Raw genomic sequence first — 21,070 nt, 5'->3', positions numbered from 1 at the left:
CAAGTACACAAATCTAATACTCGTATTTTCAGAGAAAGATAATTATATTAATATATTTTGTTTCAAAACGCGATATATCCCTATTTTCAGTTGTTTTCTACAAAACCAGATATAACAAAAATATTGATAAATCATGAAGATATTAAAATAAGAAAATATTATTTATGCTAAAACATTATATTACCTAAACAGTGTTTGCAGACGAAAAAATCTAAATTAATGAAGAAGAATGTCTAAACACTGTTAGTCTATAGTCCGAACTAAATTGTTAACAACTACAATAAATTACTCCCCTACCTTTATGTATGTTTATTGAAAATCTACTCTGAAATACTCGAGTCGAGTCGGGCTTTTGTCACGTGACATATATTTTTGGTCAGTGACCGAAAATATATAGAGGCTATTTCATGGGTTTTTTCGAATACGATTTTTTTTGTCAACGAGTGATGTGTGAAAACCATATTTTCACGAATTGCAAAGCAATGAATGAAAATATTGTTTTCACACATCACGAGTTGACATAAAAATCATATTCGGAAAAAACACCATGAAATGGTCTATTTATTATATACATCTTTCCTAATTTTTGACAATATCTTTCGCTTTTTGGTAATATCTTTCACTTATCCTATCGAAAACACGTAACGCCATAATATATTTCTTTCTATGGAACTTTTCCATAAAATGTACTTGACCATAGACTTTTAAAAAGAAATTTGAATAAAAATTCTCTTTCTTAACATTTATTTAATACTGCTGTGCAAACATACCTGACAAAAATTCTTACACTCAATGACACTACGTTGTGCCATCATTATTTAGCTTTGTATTCAATTCATTTGAGATATTTTATCGTAATTGCACTTTGTATCGCTTTTTTTTATAGGTACAGTTGTTTAAATTACTTCTTTTTTTTCAAATACGATCAGATGCATTGGTAATTATCAAACTTAAATATGAGGAAACGAGACGAAGGGAGATAATTTAATCATGCACTTTTACCCCCCAAAAAAGTAAATACAGGGTAAATATGACTTTCGCCGGATATTACTTTTATGGTTTCCGTAGATCTATATATTTCATTGCTATGTATATAATGTATATAATAAAGAGATTTATCTAGTCATCATATATTGCCAATGTATACAGTCATTGTTGGATAAAATTTTATAGATAGATAGATAGATAGATAGATAGATAGATAGATAGATAGATAGATAGATAGATAGATATAGATATATATACATACATACATACACATACACATACACATACATATACACATACATATACACATACATATAAATATACATTTCATTCATTGTGACACCCAATAGCCGATATGTATTTTTGTGCTGGGGTGTCGTTAAACAAACATTCATTCATTATACATATACATATACATATACATATACATATACATATACATATACATATACATATACACATATATATATATATATATATACTCTTCAAAAGAAGAAACGCAAAACCACATTGTCGTAACATTTGGAGAATTGATTTAATTATTGAATGGTGAGTCCAATAATTACCAAATGTTGCAGGATTGTTCACAGTTCACTCTAGTCCATTGTGAGTAAGTGATAGGACACACCACCAAGGTCAAGGTCATCTGGAGTCAATACCGGGTGTGGCCTCCGCGTGTGTTGACAACTGCCTGGCACCGCCTGCCCATTGAAGCAACCAGAGTACGGATGACGTCCCGGGGGATGGTGGCCCACTCGGCCTGCAAGGCTGCTGCCAGCTCGGGCAGGGTCTGGGGCTGTGGTTGTCGCTGTCGGAGGCGTCAGTCCAACTCGTCCCATAGATGCTCAATTGGGTTCAAATCCGGTGATATCGATGGCCAAGGAAGGACATTAATGTTGTTGTTCTGTAGGAAAGCCGTTGTGAGACGTGCTGTGTGAGGCCTGGCGTTGTCATGTTGGAACACTGCGTTGGCGTTGGCCATAACTGGAACGATGTGTGGCCGGAGGATCTGGTCAATGTAGCCCTGTGCATTCAGGTTGCCCTGCACGTGGACCAGGTCAGTTCTGCCAGTGTGTGAGATGGCTGCCCACACCATGACACTACCCCCGCCGAATCTGTCCACTTCCTGCACGCAGTTTGCCGCATAACGTTCACCACGACGCCTATACACGCGACATCTTCCATCATGACGTCGGAGCAGAAATCGGGACTCGTCACTGAACCACACCTGTCTCCATCGCAGTTGAGGCCATTGTCGATGAATCTGGCACCACTGCAGTCGGAGTCGACGGTGTTGTGGTGTTAAGATGACACCTCGAACTGGACGTCTGGCACGAATTCCTACCTCACGTAGGCGGTTCCGTACGGTCTGGTCGGATATCCTGCGCAAACCTGGTATTGCTGCGGCTGTGGAGGTGGCAGTAGTCAATCGTTCCCGAAGGTGGCGTACCCGGATGTAGCGGTCCTGCCCGGGGGTAGTGACCCGTGGTCGACCGGATCTAGGGAGGTCACGTGTTGATCCATGTTGCTGGTAATGGTCCCACAGTCTGGAGATGGTGCTTGGGGACACATGGAATGCCCTGGCAACGGCCGTTCTGGATTCGCCTGCGTCTAGTCGGCCGATGGCATTGTTTCTCTGCGGTTCACTGAGACGTGGCATGTCCTGGATTGTCAACTGTCGGCCAGATACAGAGGCCAGGCAAGCGAACACCCTGCACTGTTATACTGTCGGTATTCATGTTGCACGTGCAGACAACGCACGTGCAGTGGTGACATGGTTTGCACGTGGCTGCGTTTTTGCGAATATTCACATTTTGGAACTTTATTGTACAGTAGCTGCGTTTTATCGAATGTAACCGTGGGAATGTGTTTGGGACATGCAATGACCTTATATTCACAAAGCATGAACCGGTAGGAAACATAAAATCGGAGTTATAACCCATTTGTACCCTTTTGCGTTTCTTTTTTTGAAGAGTATATATATATATATATATATATATATATAGGGATTAACTGGTTACGATATCGGCTTTATCCTACGAAGGTTATAATGGAGAATGTATATGTATTTATCCAGCAATCACTGTATACATTGGCAAGATATGATGACTAGATAAATCTCTATATTTTTTGTCACTGACCAAAAATATACATGTAGGTCATGTGACATAAGCCCGACTCGACACAAGTATTTCAGAGTAGATTTTCAATAAACATACTCTTTAAATCATTTGTTAAAGTACAGTAAATACAAATAACTTTTAGTTTTGCGATAACAATACACAACTTGTATCTATATATATATAACGGTTTGTATGCATATCTGCCAGAAAAGAGGTCTCTACTTAGATCCACAGTTGTTTTTGGACAAAAATCCAATTCCAGTTGTGGAGGAGACTAAATTTCTGTGGGTTATTTGTGACAGGAAGCTATCTTTTGTGCCCCATCTTAAATACATGTATGTTAAAAAGAAGGGCCTAAGAGCTCTCAGTATTTTAAAAGTTATTGGTAATACAGAATGGGTAGCAGACTGCAAGGTTATGCTCCGTCTGTATAGATCTCATGAGGTCAAAACTTGATTATGGATGCATTGTGTACATGGGTCGGCATGCAAGTCTTACTTGCAGATGCTAGATCCTATACATAACCAGCGACTTAGGCTTTATTTTGGTGCATTTAGAACATCTCCTGTAGAGAGCTTGTACGTTGATGCACATGAATCTTGTTTGGGTGCTAGACGTGCAAAGCTTTCTCTGCAGTGTGCTACCAAGATTAAATCATTACCGAAACATCCTACACATACTGCAGTGTTTGATAACAAATATATGAAGTTGTTTGATGCCAGACCAAATGCTATTCGAACATTTGGTCTTCGCATTAATCGTGTTTTGTTGATTTCCAAGATTGATTTATCAGACACTTTGGAAAGTCCTTCGTATTTTGTTTTACCACCTTGGTGTATTACATCACCTAACATTGTGTTTGATCTTGCGCATCTAAAGAAAGGTTGTACAGATGCTGTTGTGTATAAACAGTTTTTCATGGAAATTCAAGACAGGTACTGTGATTACATTCCTGTGTATACAGACGGATCACGGGATATGTCTTGAGCTACAGGTTTTTCATCAGACACAATACTTTACATGAGACTGCCTGACTCAGCATCGATCTTTAGTGCTGACGTTTGGGCAGTCATTAAAGCCTTGGAAGAAATAAAGGATTCTAGTGAATCCAAAGTTATTATTTTTACCGACTCACTTTCGTGTCTCTAAGCTGGATGGTGATAAAAAAGTCTGTCTTTTTATCCATGGCAAATAGAGATATTGTATTTTGTTAGGTGCCCAGCCATGTTGGTATCAGGGGTAATGAAAAGGCAGATTCAGCTGCCAAGTCTGCTTTGGGTTCGCATCATGCCAGGGTTGGTGTACCGTATAATGATTTTAAATATAGTATCAACCAATGTATCTTTTCGACATGGCAACATGATTGGGACGGTGCGGTTGCGAACAAGCTTCATACTATCAAGCCAGTCTTGGGAGAGTGGCAGTCCTCCTATAGACAGTGCAGGAAGGATGAAATAGTCTTGTGTCATGCTCGCATCGGTCATACTAACTTAACCCATTCCTTTATCTTACAGATGGATCCTTCATCTCAATGTGAGCACTGTCTGTGTACTCTGACTGTGCGCCACATTTTGGTGGAGTGTAAGCATCTGAAAGAAACTCGAAATGATATATGTGGTTAGAGAAATGTGATGGAATCATTTCGATTCCATTCAGAATTTGTTTTACAATTTTTACATGATACTGACTGTTACTCTAAATTTTAATTTGATCTATCTGTGATATTTGTATTTTTGCACACTGTGTTTTTATTTGACTCTTGCATTTTTATATTGCTGTTGATAATCACTTATAGTTTGACACCCAATAGCCGATCTATTTTTCGTGCTGGGGTGTCGTTAAACATTCATTCATTCATTCATTCTTCTTCTTTTTTTTCGGTCCATGCAAGTATGAACGAAAAAAAGCAACCACCTCTGAATCAGGTGTCATTAAACATTCATTCATTCATTCATTCTTTTTTTTTTGTTTTCGGTCCATGCAAGTATGAACGAAAAAAAGCAACCACCTCTGAATCAATCAGATTGCCGTAAAGTGTATAGACGCAAAGAAAATTTAATTATAAACTATTACACCATGTTTTAAATCGGTATGGTTGTGAAATAAAGTGAATGATATGTTGATAATATTTCATTATTTGGGTATATTTGTATTTGCAATCGTAGTCGATCACTTTCAGTTTTCTTGTAATCGTAATCATTATATTCTAAAGTAATCGTAATCGATTACGTTTGTCAAGTAATCGCCCATCTCTGATATATGTATGTGTGTATGTATGATGCATCTGTATGTATGACTATGTCAAAATTATCAGATGTTTGACATCCAATAGCTGACAATTAGTAAATCAATATGCTCTAGTTGTGTCATTAAAAAACTAAAACGTACATGTTTTAAGAATATGTAATATCTTGAGTCATCTGTGTGCGTGTGTCTGTCTCTGTGTGTGTGTGTGTGTGTGTGTATGTGTGTGTGTGCCTCTCTGTTTCGTGTGCGTGTCTGTCTGTCTGTGTGTGTGTGTGTGTGTGTGTGTGTGTCTCTGGCTCGTGTGTGTGTGTATTTCTCTGTCTCATGTGTGTGTCTCTGTTTCGTGTGTGTGTCTGTCTCTCTGTCTCTCGTGTGTGTGTGTGTGTGTGTCTCTCTGTGTGTGTGTGTGTGTGTGTGTGTGTGTGTGTGTCTCGTGTGTGTGTGTGTGTCTCTGTCTCGTGTGTGTGTGTCTGTCTCTGTCTCGTCTGTGTGTGTGTGTCTGTCTCGTGTGTGTGTGTCGTGTGTGTGTGTGTCTCTCTGTCTCATGTGTGTGTCTGTCTCGTGTGTGCAATCTCTGTCTCATGTGTGTGTGTGTGTCTTCTGTCTCGTCTGTGTGTGTGTCTGTCTGTCTCGTGTGTTAAACCTGACTGAATGTATACGTGTGTTCTGTGTGTGGTGTGTGTCATCGTGTGTGTGCATGTGTGTATGTGTGTACTTACATTTTCAGTGCAATATATGTTAATGCTTGGAAGGTACGTAGCATGTTGTTGACATCTTCCTAAAGATATCTTCATAGATATTTTTAGGAAGATACCAACAAGGTGCTACATACTTTCCAAGCATTGATTAAACCTGACTGATGGTATATATAAGATCACAGTTCTGATGTGCATCAAAATCACAATTCCATATTCAGTAGGGTTATTGTTTTTTCCGGACCACCCAATATATAGGTATACGGTTAATACTGCACATCTCTGTTGGTAAGATCACTATGCAGTGTACTTTATACTTTCAGGTTTTCTCTAGAGATGAGAGTACAAAGGTCGGTAAGATCAGTAAACAGTGGCCTGGGCTATTTAAAGAGATCTTTACTGATGCTGACAACTTCGGTGTTACATGTAAGACTTAATGTTTATAAGTGTCAGGATTTTTGTTCCAGCGAGAGCGAGGGTAATACATAAATCCTGACACGGAGTTTTGTAAAATCAGTACGTCTCACGCGCGAGTGTAATAATTTCTTTGTTATCCATATTATTATTGTTATTTTTTATGAGTAACAAGGATCGTCTGAACATGTTTCAACCACAACTAGAAGGAAACAACAAAATGACGTCGTATTCCACATGCAAAGTCTGAGCTAGGACTGGAAAAAACAACGTTATGTCATGACGTCACTTTCCAAAATTACGTTATCATACTTGCTATTATACGTGTGTCGTATGATTATTATTAACTCTGTTATGGTGTTATTTATATATATATTCGTCACAAGTGTTTTTCAATATGGAAAATATCAACTGAGTCTATGTTGTTTGGTATTTGTCGAGGTTCTGCCAAGACAAATACAGATTAACTAGACGAGGTTGATATTTTACATAATAAAAACACGAGTAATGAATTCTATATATCCAATGACACTTCTAAAATAACATATAATTCAATTTTTAGTAAATCACAGTACCAAAGTCGCTGCTATCGGTAATATGACGTCAAGATTAGCACAAATTAATTTGACGTCACACATTTTAACTAAATCTGTGAAAAAGTTACGCTCAAGTATACAGGTCTTGTTGGCTTGTAAGCAAATTACCCATCCACTGAAACAAATTACCTAGAGACCTTGCAAATTTGCAAGCATAATACATTATCTTTATTCCTAATATGTGATTTTGACAATACCGAAACACACGAGGGTAATAATCTCTTTATCAAATAAGTTCAAGCTTAATACAAACTCTTTCCTGGAGCAAGTCACTGGACATGCTCGAAACTCTAGTAGTATATGAGCATGTAAAAATTATTCGCACTCGCACTTAATACAAACTGTTTTTGAAAACCGTATACGCATCATTAATTCGAGTCGGCCATTACGCGATATTCAAATGACGTAAGAATATGCGGGGCAATTTCTTTTTGAATGGATTTGACATTAAACGTGAATGACGTCATTTTGGATATCCTTACATAATAATAAACTAGTTCTTAACGTTTTTTTATTTTCTAAACACTGGACAACTTTCAGTGTAAAGTTGCTATTAAAATGTTTTGTTTGATCACTATCACGACATACGTCAATTATGGAGTGTCACCGTAGTAAGTTTGCTTAATTCTCAATAAACGTAGTGCCATGACCTTGATTAATTTAAATATAGGCCTAATTTGCAAAGTTATCAAATTATCAAAGTATGTGATCTGGAAAATATCATATACTTTGATTGCACGAAAATGTAAGATATTGTATCAAAAAACACTTGTAATAACTTCTATATACAGTCGACCTTCGATAACTCAAACTTCGATCTTTCGTAAACGTCGATCTCTCGAAGTGAAACGGCGGTCCCGGCCGAACTGCTATACAAACTAGTAATAACAGACTTCGAACACTCAAACTTCGAACATTCGAAAAACTCTCTCTCTCAAAGTAATTTTGTGGTCCCACCATAAAAAAATAAGGGATATTGCACTTCCAAAACTCGAAGTTTGTGGAGTGACTGAGCCTTTTAACTGTACCGGTAATACTTTAAAGAAAAATGAATTGTCACCCAAGCCAAGCGTGAGTGTCCCGACTGGTCTCGGCTATCGATGATACACGCGGTAATTACAGAATAATAGATCGCCGACTATGCGGAACGAAATGATCCTACATGCCTGCATTGGGTTGTCGGTGTTTGTACATGGCAGCGGGCTTCATTACACAAAGTACGGATAGTCTTGTAATCTTCAAAGAACTGTTGTAATAACAATTAACGCTGTTTGTTTTCGAGTGCAAAAAAGTACATAACCTAGTGCTATTTGGCATACAGCGTTTTGATTTGTTATGTTATGTCTCGCTATGTTAGTGAGGGTTTTTAAAATGATTTTTGTGATTTACAATAATTTTGCTATTTATATTGTGTGTATTTTATTTGGTAAACAAACGTACTTAGTGCTAATCGACATTCAGTATTTTAATTTATTACAACGTTACGTTCCGCCTTGTTTTGACATTTGAAAAATATATTAACTTTAATTTATCGCTTTCTTCCGGTTATATGTAAGTACGTGCTTTCAGTTTTCGGGTTGGTTTTTTTACTTTACTGTCAATTAATACAATAAAAGTACATAGAGATGTACGTCAAATTGATCGGATTTATCTCGTTTCTGTTAATATTTACTTAGTTTTATCATATACACAGAAGAAATGTGCTAACATCCGATATCAACGAAATGATAATACTGCAATGCAGTTTCACTTTGAGGTCTGCTGTACGAATTTCGAACACTCGAACTCCCTGAAACTCGAACTATTTCGTCCTCCCCTTCAACTTCGAGTTAACGAAGTTTGACTGTATTTGCTTTCTATTTTACTTCTAAAAGAGACAAGGAAACGATTCATAAGGTATTAAATATAGAATATATCAGAATATAATGTCATCAGCTACTTTTTTGTCATTTTGGTGCATTGCTTAGTAGTCCCATACCATTCTAACTGGAAGGGACTATAGGTTTTGTCTCTATCTGTCTATTGTCTGTTCCACATTAGTTTTCCAGACTCTTTAAATTTTTTCCCCTTTTTTTTTTTTTTTTCTTTTTTCTTTTTTCTTTCGTGTTTGTTTTTTTTCTTTATTTTTTTTTCTTTATTTTTTTTTCTTCTTTTTGTTTGCAATATCTTGTAAGATATTGTGCTGAATGTATAATTTTATCATGTATATAGTTTTACTTTTACGGGGCTTTGCCGATTTTTGTCAGTTATGGCCCTTGAATCAATTTCCATGAAAGTCAAACTTGATCTAGCCATAACTCACTCAAAAATGTTGGGCTGAGATTTAAAAATGTTTTGGGCCCGAGAGAGACAAGTATTACTTCGGAAGTACACCCAAAATGCTTGTTAGTGTAAAACGTTTCAGAAATGGCTTCACTGTACATACTGGTGTGTTGTTCTGCTGGGTGTGCATTTTTAAAATCTTGTTTTCAGTTCCAGTGAATCTTGATGTAAAAATGAAGGCAAATCTTCTGGCAGCTGTCTTTCTTATTGTAAGTTATTTTGTTTTCTTTCTCTACTTAGCCTGATCTCATACAAGGACAAGGACAAGAGTGTTTAACGTGCACATTCAGAGCAAGCTGTTGTAGTGCACGCCTGTCCTGGGCAGGAAAGGTGTGGGGTGGGTAGGAGAGGGGACCGCCTGCATTGGCAGGTGCAAGGGAGCACCAGCAGTCCGGTCGGGGTCGGTAACAGGTGGGAGGTGGTATGGTGCTATGGAATTTGGAATGTCCCGTAGGATTAAGACAAAGAGAATGAGTGTGCATTTTGGATTAAGGAATTTGGCGCACTTTTGAACGGTCAGTCTGAATGGAAAGGTAATGTTAGTAGATCGGTCAGGAGAATGAAGTAACCTTCAATCGATCATGTGACTAAAATAGGACGCAGAGGACTCTCTGGAAGATTTTAAGCTGTCTCATTGGTTGTTGGGATCAGTGGCATACCTAGGGTATGGCAGGTATGGCACATACCATGGGCACCACTCTTGAAGGGGGACGCCATTGAGCAGTTTCTATTAAAGTCAGACATTATCTAAAAGATGGGTATCGGCCTCGGTGGCACAGTGGTTAAGTCGTCGGACTACAGGCTGGTAGGTACAGGGTTCGCAGCCCGGTACCGGCTCCAACCCAGAGCGAGTTTTTAAGGGTTCAGTCAGTAGGTGTAAGGCCACTACACCCTCTTCTTTCTCACTAACCACTAACCAACTAACAACTAACCTGTCCAGGACGGAAAGCCCAGATAACTGAGTTGTCTGCGCAGGACAGCGTGCTTGGAACTTAATTGGATATAAGCACGAAACCGCAGTGAACATTTATCAGTACACTTCGTAATGTTTCACCAGTTTCCGCGTGCAATCGGGAAAATTCCGAATTTTACACCAGGTTCTAATTGTAATATTTCCATATAAAATACTACTTCCGGTAATAAAATTTAAGCAAAACTGTTGTTAGCTTTATTAAACATGTGATATGATTAAGTAGTTGATACTGTGCCGTTATGTTAAAATCAAAGTATTAATTGGTATTTTCTTGCATTTGTAAAATGAATGTGGTCGAGGCTTAAAGGAAGGATAATTAAGGCATTTGGACAGGTATGCATATTCAACGATATATAATACACATTACTGCTTAATATCAACAAGTATAATCCTATAGTTAATTAATAAAATGGTTAAATGTGACGGCTACTATATATAACGGGCGCAGCCATTTTGTACCATCCAAGTGAATACGCCCTCTGGCGAGCCAGTGGTTACGTAATACTTAACGTGTCACGTCAGGAATTAGTGTTAGAACTGAAGAGACAAAACGTATCTGATTTTTGCGGATGCATCGCAATGTTCTGTAATAACATCCATCCCCGTAAGCCAGCAATAAGTTTATGTTATATTTCAGTACAAAATAAACCACTGTCAGTGTTGAAATAACTGTATTATGTTTCGTCCATACATTAACCCACGGACTGACTTGATAATTGGGAGTGTTGTTTTAGTTAATTGGTCCTTTCTTTCCGTGGCCGGCACATGTGATTCCTGTTTGGCAGGTGTATATTGCAGGGTATCGTCCAGGTAAGTGATTACCACTGTCTAGGCACACGTACAAAAATACTTGCCAGTTGTTTAAGATCACAGGGTATTGTGGGATAACCTGCCGCCCCTACAATCTCAATGGTAATTATCAGCCGCCCTGCTTTATTACTGTAAATAATTCTGTAAAACCATTGATTAAGTAGACTTTCCCATCTAAAATCACAAAACTGACCAATTACGCAGTCCCAAAGAAAAGAAAATTATCACTTGGGTGGTCGTTTTTGCGCCAATGTACTCTATCAATAGGCCTAATAATGTGCATTTTCTCTTTGGATTTTTTAAGAGAGAAAAATACTATATAATAATATATTTAGTTAAATAGTTTATTATACTATCAAGTCATTTATGTTGTTTTACAAGTCAGGTTGATGAAAGCGAAGCGCCTTGTCGTAAATTAGAGCGTTTGTTTACACATTGCATATAGGTGTTGGTCGGAGCTGACGTCACTTCGCCCAGACGCCACAAAAATGAAAAAAAATGGCTGTCCCCCAAATATTTTTATTTCTGGATGACATTGTTGTGGCGTCCAGAGATGCATGCAAGGTACTTAATGATCACCTGGCTATTAAGGTTAATCCTGATGCATAGAGACCCACAGTGTCTCATGGTATAAAGCCAGGGATCTAATAGCTGTGGAGACGCGAACTAGCGCTGAAGTGGATTAACTTATAACCAGTACTTTTCCGTCCCCCATTATGTCTACATATAATACTAAGTGTTATATAAATAATAATATTAAGAATAATAATAATAATAATAATAATAGTAATAATAAGAGGGTTGACAAGGCGGGCTTAGTCATACTTCAATGGAATGCCAAAAGCTTGCGAACAAATGGACCAGAACTTAAAAAATATTTGGTATTAAATAAAGATATAGATATTATTGCCATTCAAGAGTCCTGGGTTGCAAATATTACAGATAAAATTAAACACACTAAATTGTTTACCGAATATAAAATTCCGGGATACACTGGACTTTTTTATACGAATGACAATAAAGCTAAGGGAGGAGTTGCTACCTTTATTAAAAATAGTATTTTCAATTCACAAATTAAGACCGAGAATAGTCATGCAAGTATCGAGGTGGTGGGGGTTACTATTCATGCTAAATCTGGGGATATAAATATATTTAATTATTATGTTCACCCAGCTGCTACCGGTATTAAGTTAAACCTTAAAAATGTTTTGGCACCGATTGGTAACTATAATAAAAAAATTGATCATTGTAGGAGATTTTAATAGTAAAAATAAACTGGGGGGGTCGAAAGTTACCAATCCTCAAGGTCGTACTATCGATTCTCTTATCGAAAAGTTAGACCTAGTCTGCTTAAACGATGGTAGCAGCACTTTTTTATCTGATACTTCCACACCTGGTCTTGTCTAGACATTACATTGGTATCCAGTAATATGGCTGCTGGTTGTGGATGGGAGGTCCTTGATGAATTAGGTAGTGACCACCTCCCAATTAAAACATCATATAATATCCCTGATACATGGAGTAATAAAACTAAATATAAATCTAAATGGAATTTTAATAGAGCTGATTGGTCCCGGTTTGGACACTTATGTGTTAAATTAGATCATGAGCAAATAAGAGATAATAATATAGATAAATTTAATAAAAACTTGATTACAGCTATTATAGATATTGCTAAACAAACTATTCCGTTTCATACCACTAAAAATAACTATAATCCGGTCCCTTGGTGGACAGATGAGCTTTCTAGACTTAAGAGGTTGAGAAATAAGTCTAGAAAATGTTTTAAAAAGAATAAAACTGAGGAAAATATTAACAACTTTAAAGACAGTAAATATAAATTGAAACTCAGAATTAATAAAGCTAAAAACACCTCATGGACTCAGTTTTGTGGGTCCCTTAACAGGAACTCAAAGGTTAGAGAGGTGTGGGCAAAGATCAAAAGGGTGAAAGGGAAATCATCTAGTACTAAAGTAATACTTAAAAATAATAATAATTGTAAAACTAATCAAGATAAAGCCAATATTCTGGGAGCCACTTTTAAAAATAATTCTTCTACTAATAACTATAATAAAGAATTCCAAGGTAGGAAAATTAAAATTGAAAGATCTAGTCCGATCCCTGATGAACCCTGCTCCCCGAAAGATGACCTTCCTTATAATGCACCATTTAAATTGCAGGAACTGTCTAGTGCATTTGGTGGCCGAAAGGCCACGGCTCCGGGCCCTGATAATTTTAGTTATATGTTTTTAAAAAATATGCCCACCAAAACGCTAGAACTTTTCCTGGAATTATTTAATAGATATGGAGCGAAGGGTATCTCCCATTGGAATGGAAACACGCCGAAGTATTTGCGCTCCCTAAAATGGGTAAGGACCTTTCCCTCCCTACTAATTATCGACCTATTTCATTGACATCCAGCGTTTGCAAGACCATGGAATGCATGGTTAACAACCGCTTTGTCCACTATCTGGAGGTAAATAGATTGTTGTCTACCTTCCAGAGTGGTTTTAGAAAGCATCACTCCACCACCGACCATATTGTACGCCTTCAAACCGAGATTAAGGATGCCATGCGGAATGGGCTCAAAGTGGGTGGAGTGTTTGTAGATATAGAAAAGGCGTATGACATGGTCTGGCGACGGGGATTGTTAATGAAAGTATATAAAATGGGGGTCAAAGGTGCAATGTTCACATTTATATCAAATTTTTAATGCAGAGAACATTTGCAGTTAATGTCAGTGGTTCGTTTTCCCCCATTTTAACACTTGAAAATGGTATCCCACAAGGCTCAGTGATAGCACCCACCCTTTTTGCAATTTTTATCAATGATTTGGCAGAGGTGCTTATTACTAAAAATGAAAGTGTTAAATCGAAAATAAGTGTGGGTCTCTTTGCAGACGACACTGCATTCTGGAGAATTGCAAATAATTATGAGGACCTTCAAAAAGATCTCCAGGTGGATATTAATAACTTAGCCTTTTGGTCCAGAGCTTGGGGTGTTACCATTTCAAAATCAAAAACTAAAAGTATAATTTTCCATAAGAAAAGACAGTTTAAATCAATTAGTGAATTGAATTTAAAGTATAACGAAATAATTATCAATCAAGTGCAATCGGTCTAATTTCTGGGAGTGATCTTTGACCACAATCTTAGTTTTGGGGAACACATTACTGAGGTTACTGGTAATTGTGTAATTTACCTCAATTTACTGAGGGTATTATCAGGAACACCATGGGGTGCAGACCGTAAAACCTTGCTCATGATCTTTGAAGCATTTATTGTGTCCAGACTGCAGTATGGTGCTCAAGCCTTTGGCTGTGCCAGTCAAACTCAGCTCCGTAAACTTGATGGCGTATATGGTAGGGCCCTCAAAATTATTGTTGGGGGTACTATCTGTACGCCATATGAGAGTGTGTTAGTTGAGCTGGGAGTTATGCCCTTAGCCCTTAGGAGAATCAAGCAAGGTTTAAAATATATTAATAAAATTCGCAGTCTGGTACCTGATTCTCCAGTCGACCAACTAAAACCTATACGAGTTAATGTTTAATAGAGATAGGGACATATCTGTTATATCATATCTAAATAAGTTCGCAAATGACTTTGGGATTGTTGGCCTGCCATTGAGTAGGATGGATATTGATCCTACCCCTCCATGGCTGTCCGTCACCCCATTGGTTCATTACCACATCAGGGATGAAATTATAAAAACTAATAACATCAACTTTAAGAAAATAATTTTTCAAATAGTGTTAGGGGAATTTTACCCGGATGTAATCCAGATTTATACTGACGGGTCGAAGGACCCTGACACTGGAAAAACAGGAATGGCCTTTATAATTAAAAATAATAACGTTGGAAATCCCACAGCCATTAGGGCTAGGCTGTCGGATAATATTTCAGTTTATACCACCGAACTGATGGCCATACTGTATTCTCTGAAGTGGGTCGAACGGTATCATAAAGTTAATAGCCCTAACAGATATGTCCTACTCTCAGATAGTCTTAGTGCCTTGCAGGCAATCGGTGGCGCCCATAGTGTCAGACCTGAAATTATTATTAAAATTCAAAATATTTATGATAAAATTGTTGGTGAAGGAATTGAACTTGCCATGGAATGGGTTCCCGCACATATCGGGATAGCTGGCAATGAACTGGCCGATGCGTGCGCAAAAAGGAGTTTGTTGGATCCCGTGGTCGGTGTACCAGTGGATCATAACTATAATGAAATTAACTCTATACCTGAGCCACACTTTGGTAGGCTGTGACAGACGGAGTGGGACCACAGGACCAGAGTGTGGCATGCATTTATTAAGCCAAAGGCGTCCCCTCCCGGTCCAGTATCATTTAATGTTAAAGCTACCAAATTTTTGGCAAGATTGCGGATGGGTGTCTCATCCGCACTTATGATACTAAATATAAAATTAGAGCAATTCCATCACCTAATTGTTTGGTATGCCATACAATAGATAACGCTAATCACTTTTTGACTGAGTGTACCAAACATTCTAAAATTAGACTAAAGTTAATCAATTAATTAAGTAAAATTAAACTACAGTTTACATCTTTTAATTTATTGAATCCACCAAAAGAGCATAAAATGATGATGGACAGGTTGGTGATTGCCTTTGTCTATCAATCCCAAATTAACATTTAAATAAAATAATTAATTAACTTCTGGGCGGGCACTGCTTAGGCATTGTTAGATAGGTGCAAAAGTGACCGCCTGGGAGTTTATAATATATATAGTTAAAGGGTGCGGCACTATTACTGTATGTAATTACCTCCTCTCTCATATGGAGTTGGAAGGACGTTGCTCGCCCTAAATTCTCCACTTCTCAAGTCTTACCGTGTTAATGTCGCGCCTGGCTTGCTGCGGTGTGTGGATTTAATTTATTTTAACTTTTGTACCGGATTTTCAAATTTAAATGGTGTATTATATATGTATATGTAATAAATAATATTTTTAACTGTAGTTTGTGGTTTGAATGGTTGTGTGAATGTTTTATTTACTCCTGGCTGATGATAAGGGGAATGTTATCTGGCAGTAACACCACCCCCACCCCCCCTTCACGCCGGCAAAATATATTGTACAAATTTCTTTTTCTAATTCTTAGTTTGGTCTTTTTTAAAATTTGTAGGTTACTGGCATGCTTGTTTTAATGTGTTTTAAATTATTTTATACTTGTTTTTAGACTTATTTAAAAATAAAAAAAAATAGGAACCTAATAGGGCGGGATGCTGCTCCTATCCTAGTGGTTGGAACCTGGTAATATACCAGATATCCTTCCACTAGTCTTCCAAATTAAAGGGTCACAGCGTCTGGTGAATGATGTAACCTTTAGTTTCTCGTGACTACGGAGAGGCGCCACTGGACTTCGTGATCATCCGAATACGTTTCGCTCTGCCAGGCTTGCCGGACTCAACTTTTCCTGTTCAGCAATCTACGGAGAGGGTCACTCTCCTAGTGACCCATCTTCCTACTATTGGAGCACCGATGATGGAGGGCACGTCGGTTGGGTTGGCTGGGGGTGGGATACCGGGGGGTATGGGGTATGCCATCAGAAATAGGTTAGGCCATAGGCGTAGGCGGTTTCGGCCGTAGGGGGTGTTAGGTGTGTCTGGGGGACTGCCCACTGCCCCCTGGTCTTCCTCCCCCGGTTTCGGCCACACTGAAGTTCCCGATATAGTCGGTGTCTCTACAAAACTCTCCTCTGCTATTGGGCAGATTTCTTGTGGCCTAGGCCCAACCTCCTAGAAAACAACACCACCTAATGCTAAGGGTTAATGAGTTCTCTTAATTATTTTATATTTTGGAAACCCGCTCTAAAAGTGCGTCAAAATTTATATATTATATGAAATTATAAAGAAAACTATTTATCTATATATTAAGAAAAGACGCAACAAAAATTAAAGTATATAAGGTCCCTTCTCCCTTTTTGGTATAAAGTCAAAATTGTCCTATTAATTTATCGCCCCAGACTGGGCCGCTGGCAGCCAGATACCGAGCCCGGGGTGGTCATGCTCGAAACCTTAGTGGTATAGGAGCATGTTAAAAACTTAACGTGAACGTGTCCCCGAGTTGGCAGAAATAATCATGGGGGTTTTATTAACTCTAAAATTACGCGTTTTTTATTTCTTAAAGTGTCGGTATGTGTTGGTATTCCGGGTATTCATCTTTCCAACCGAAGGCTAATATTTTAGTTTACTCTCCCTTTAATGGGCCGTTTCAGGTTACTTGAGGATACAGTTTGGCGCCAAAGTGAAACACTGGCCGACATACGGCGACAAGGTGCTAAGTGAGCTATGACAATAAACAAGTCGGGGTCTTGACGTCGGTTGTGCGATTTCGTTTTTGAAATTGGATTAGGTCCAGCATATTACGGTGACTTCTACTTCTCACTACTGCTAATAACTAGGCGACCCTTGAGCTGACTTTCGGCGAAACAAAAAATGCTCATTTCGCCGGTGAGATTAGGGCCTGATTTGCGGATGTTAATTTGTGTTTCTTTGCAGCAAATACACTTCATTGAGTAACTGGAATGGCACGTAGCCCAGTGATAAAGTGCTCACTTGATGCGCGATCAGTCTAGTCTCGATCCCCATCGGTGGGCTCATTGAGCTATTTCTCGTTCCAGCCAATGCTCCACAACTGGTATATTATATAGGCTGTAGTATGTGCTATCCTGTCTGTGGGTTGGAGCATATACAAGAGCCCGAGATAAAAAAAAAAAAAAAAAAAAAAAAAACTAGCGGGTTTCCTCTCTGTGACTATATGTCAAAATTACTCAGGGTTCTCACTGGCCTTTCTCCATTGGGGGTCATTTGAGCTTTCTTGTGAAATTTGGGGAGTCCCATAATAGGAGTTTAAGTTAAAACTAAAAAAATAAGAGTCCTGTCCAAGTTCCATGCTTCAAAAGACACTTTTCGAGGGTCAGTGAAATCCCCGTTACTTCTGTTAGAATATTATTTAATTTCCCAATTTGTCACAGGAGGTTCAACTGATTAGATGAACTAGTTTTAGTTTTTTTCTACATTAGTATTTATAACTTTTCCCCTTTTTTTCAGGATTTCGTGTTTTTTGAGATGTCACAGAGCCTACTTCAATAGGGCTAAACTAACAGACTGATTGAAATTATACCAGCATTCCAATATGTTTCATGTGTGTAATGTTGTGCTTTTTGATGTGTAATCTACATTTAGTGTAATATTCTTTGTGGAAGTCAGATCACGTGCATGTATCTGGGACGTGTTCAGGAGGCAGAGCGCTTGACAATTTGACATGTACCATGTCTTCTGTCCCATCACATTCATCTAATTGTGGGCGCAGAAACCAGTCTAGTGAGGGACCGCGATCACTCACTCTCTTGAACTCACCTCTGCTGATTGGTGTTTAACAAATACATCAGAAATATTTCGGAACTTTAAATAGATTGCAAACCCAAATATTAGGGTTGGAGATGTTGGTTTTTTGGGGGTGTGTTTTTTTAAAAATATAGGCTCTTGTTAAAACCTCACACCCAAGGTGAATATATTTTATTACTGTATTGTATAGAAATCTTTGAGGACCGCTGTTTTTGTTATATGGGTAAAAACGCCGGCATTGTCAACTTTCGAAAAATATGATTCGACAGCATTTATTTTTTTCACGGTGCTTTTAAAATAGTTATCAACCCTATACTATGTGTATTTAAATGAAATATTATTAAATTTTACCAAGTATATTTTTAAAAACCCGGTCAAACCCAGGAATTGATTTTAAGAAAACAAAACACGTTACGCTATTTTGACCTATTTATAGAATAGAAAGACAAATGACGTTTGTTATAAATATAACTGCCAGGCGGTTTTCGCCCGACCGAAGCAAAATAGACCGCGGTCCGTAACAAATTCGCTGAGTTATGTGAGATTAAAGTTGTGTGCACAGAATCCATTACCAACACACAAAAAACCCGTTACTATTTGTAAACATCACTTAAATAATGAGAAGAAGGCAGTCAAAAGCCACATAGCAATGGTACCAGTCCTTGCCAGTATTCACAGACATTCCAAAAGCCGATGAGTACAATTTTGTTTGTTTTGGCCCCCAAAATTCAATTTATTCCAAAATGCCAATAACGAAATTTAAATCGTCTAGAACAAGTCAAATTGAATGGCAATGAACATTTTAAAAATTACCTTTCGTTAGTAGTTATAGCTATTTAAATATTGTTATTGTAATTGTCACATAAGTTTAGTGAAGTTATATAGAGAATTATTTAAAACTAAAAACAAAATACGCTACTTTCTACATCTGTGTTTGTTTTGTATATATATTGTTTTATAACAGGCATACATCGGTGAGGCTGCTGGAAAAAACAATTGATCACTAGATTAGTTTCAGTACGTGTATAAACGTGCCTAAAAGACACCCCAAGTCATCCAGAACCTGATTTCACCAAGACAATGTCGCTGTTTAAGAAATAAAATGTAATTTTTATTGCTATAAGTGTTACGTCAAACATGTATACCTTATTAAATACGTGTAAAGGTAGCTTTTGATACTACTTTCATTTGCTGCGAGTTAGGCTATAACTCGAGTTAGGCTATAACTCTAAAGAGACAAGTTCTAGCAGATGCACGTACTTAATTGTTTTTGAGGTACGGTAATAAACGGAATTCGTTACACAACCACTTCTTTGAAAATGTGTGTGCAGATGTCTGAAAATTGTATTATGTGATGTAAATATACAATTGAATTATTGTGAATATTGTCGCTTTGCATTGTGCTAATATGAATCGGTTTCCTTTGGTTTGCAATAAATAGGCAAGAGTTCAAAGTATAAACCTGAAACGTGAAGAAAAAAACCCATCACCCTGAAAAACGAAACACAAACAACTTTGAATAATAATGTTATATATTCAACTTGTTTCAAATATTCCAATGTAAACACGCCAAATGTGATTAAAATATCATGTTCTTGCTAAATATATCGGGAAAACCGAACCTGTTATCATACATCACCAAACAATGGACATTTTAGTAAAAGTAACGTATTTTGTTCTAAAAATAGAATATTGCATACACAACTAAATGAACATAATTTGGACTAATTTCTGAGAATTACATTTTTCAAAATTTCTCTCGTCAAAAATTAACAGTCGGCGTTTTTGCACATATATTATATACATTATTTATCCTAGCGACAATTTAGACTTCTCGTTATTGATGTTATAACATCATTGGAACCGTCTGCTATCACAAAGAGCATTCATAACTATGAGCTCAGTGAAATTTGCTACACTTTCTATATTATCAGGATCCAGTGCTCAAACGATTACGATATAATAGTTGAGAAAATTATCTGACAGTATACCATTTCGTTTACTCTGTTATTAAGTGTTGGGGAAAAGGTTAAGGATCAACCCCGGGCTCGAAATAAGAAATAAAATGTAGCCTGCTGTTATTGTTTTTAAAACAGCAGGCCAAAATAAATATATATTCTCCTGGGAAGTGTTTTGAAGTTTTTGTCTCACCTAGACAAAATCAAAAGGTGAGAACCTATTATAGGGATATGTTTGGATTTACAGGGCTTCTAGTATTTTCAAAAAATCCACTAGTCATTGAATCAATGATTTTCAAAATCCACAAGCCATGGTTAAACATCTACAAGCCCTCAGACCTGTCAACCTTTAGTAAAGCAAAAGCTGGAGATGTGTGTTGAAAAAGCAGGAGATTTTTTTAAATGTACACAATTTAACCCAAAATAGCAATTTTTGTTTTTAATTATTATATGAGAGAGAGAGAGAGAGAGAGAGAGAGAGAGAGAGAGAGAGAGAGAGAGAGAGAGAGAGAGTGAGTGAGTGAGTGAGTGAGTGAGTGAGTGAGTGAGTGAGTGAGTGAGTTACCAGTTATCAAATTTAT

General features: G+C 37.5%; 1 protein-coding gene across 3 annotated transcripts in view; it reads left to right on the top strand.

The window, feature by feature from the left end:
- Window positions 1-20,925, top strand: part of LOC121390625 (phospholipid scramblase 1-like) — a 58,513-nt gene extending 37,588 nt beyond the window's left edge. For 2 of the 3 annotated variants that reach the window (XM_041522490.1, XM_041522488.1), the window contains 3 exons: window positions 6,376-6,478; window positions 9,535-9,593; window positions 18,235-20,925. In XM_041522490.1, coding sequence (XP_041378424.1) covers window positions 6,376-6,478; window positions 9,535-9,593; window positions 18,235-18,276 — 204 coding nt within the window. In that variant the 3' untranslated portion in view covers window positions 18,277-20,925. The remainder of the gene's footprint in view (window positions 1-6,375; window positions 6,479-9,534; window positions 9,594-18,234) is intronic. The other variant, XM_041522489.1, reaches the window with a different exon arrangement.
- Window positions 20,926-21,070: the final 145 nt, after the last annotated feature.

Source organism: Gigantopelta aegis, chromosome 15 (genome assembly GCF_016097555.1).
Source record: "Gigantopelta aegis isolate Gae_Host chromosome 15, Gae_host_genome, whole genome shotgun sequence".
NCBI classification, from domain to species: Eukaryota; Metazoa; Mollusca; class Gastropoda; order Neomphalida; family Peltospiridae; genus Gigantopelta; species Gigantopelta aegis.
Note: the sequence above shows the minus strand (reverse complement) of the source record. Positions and strands in the feature narration are given on the sequence as shown.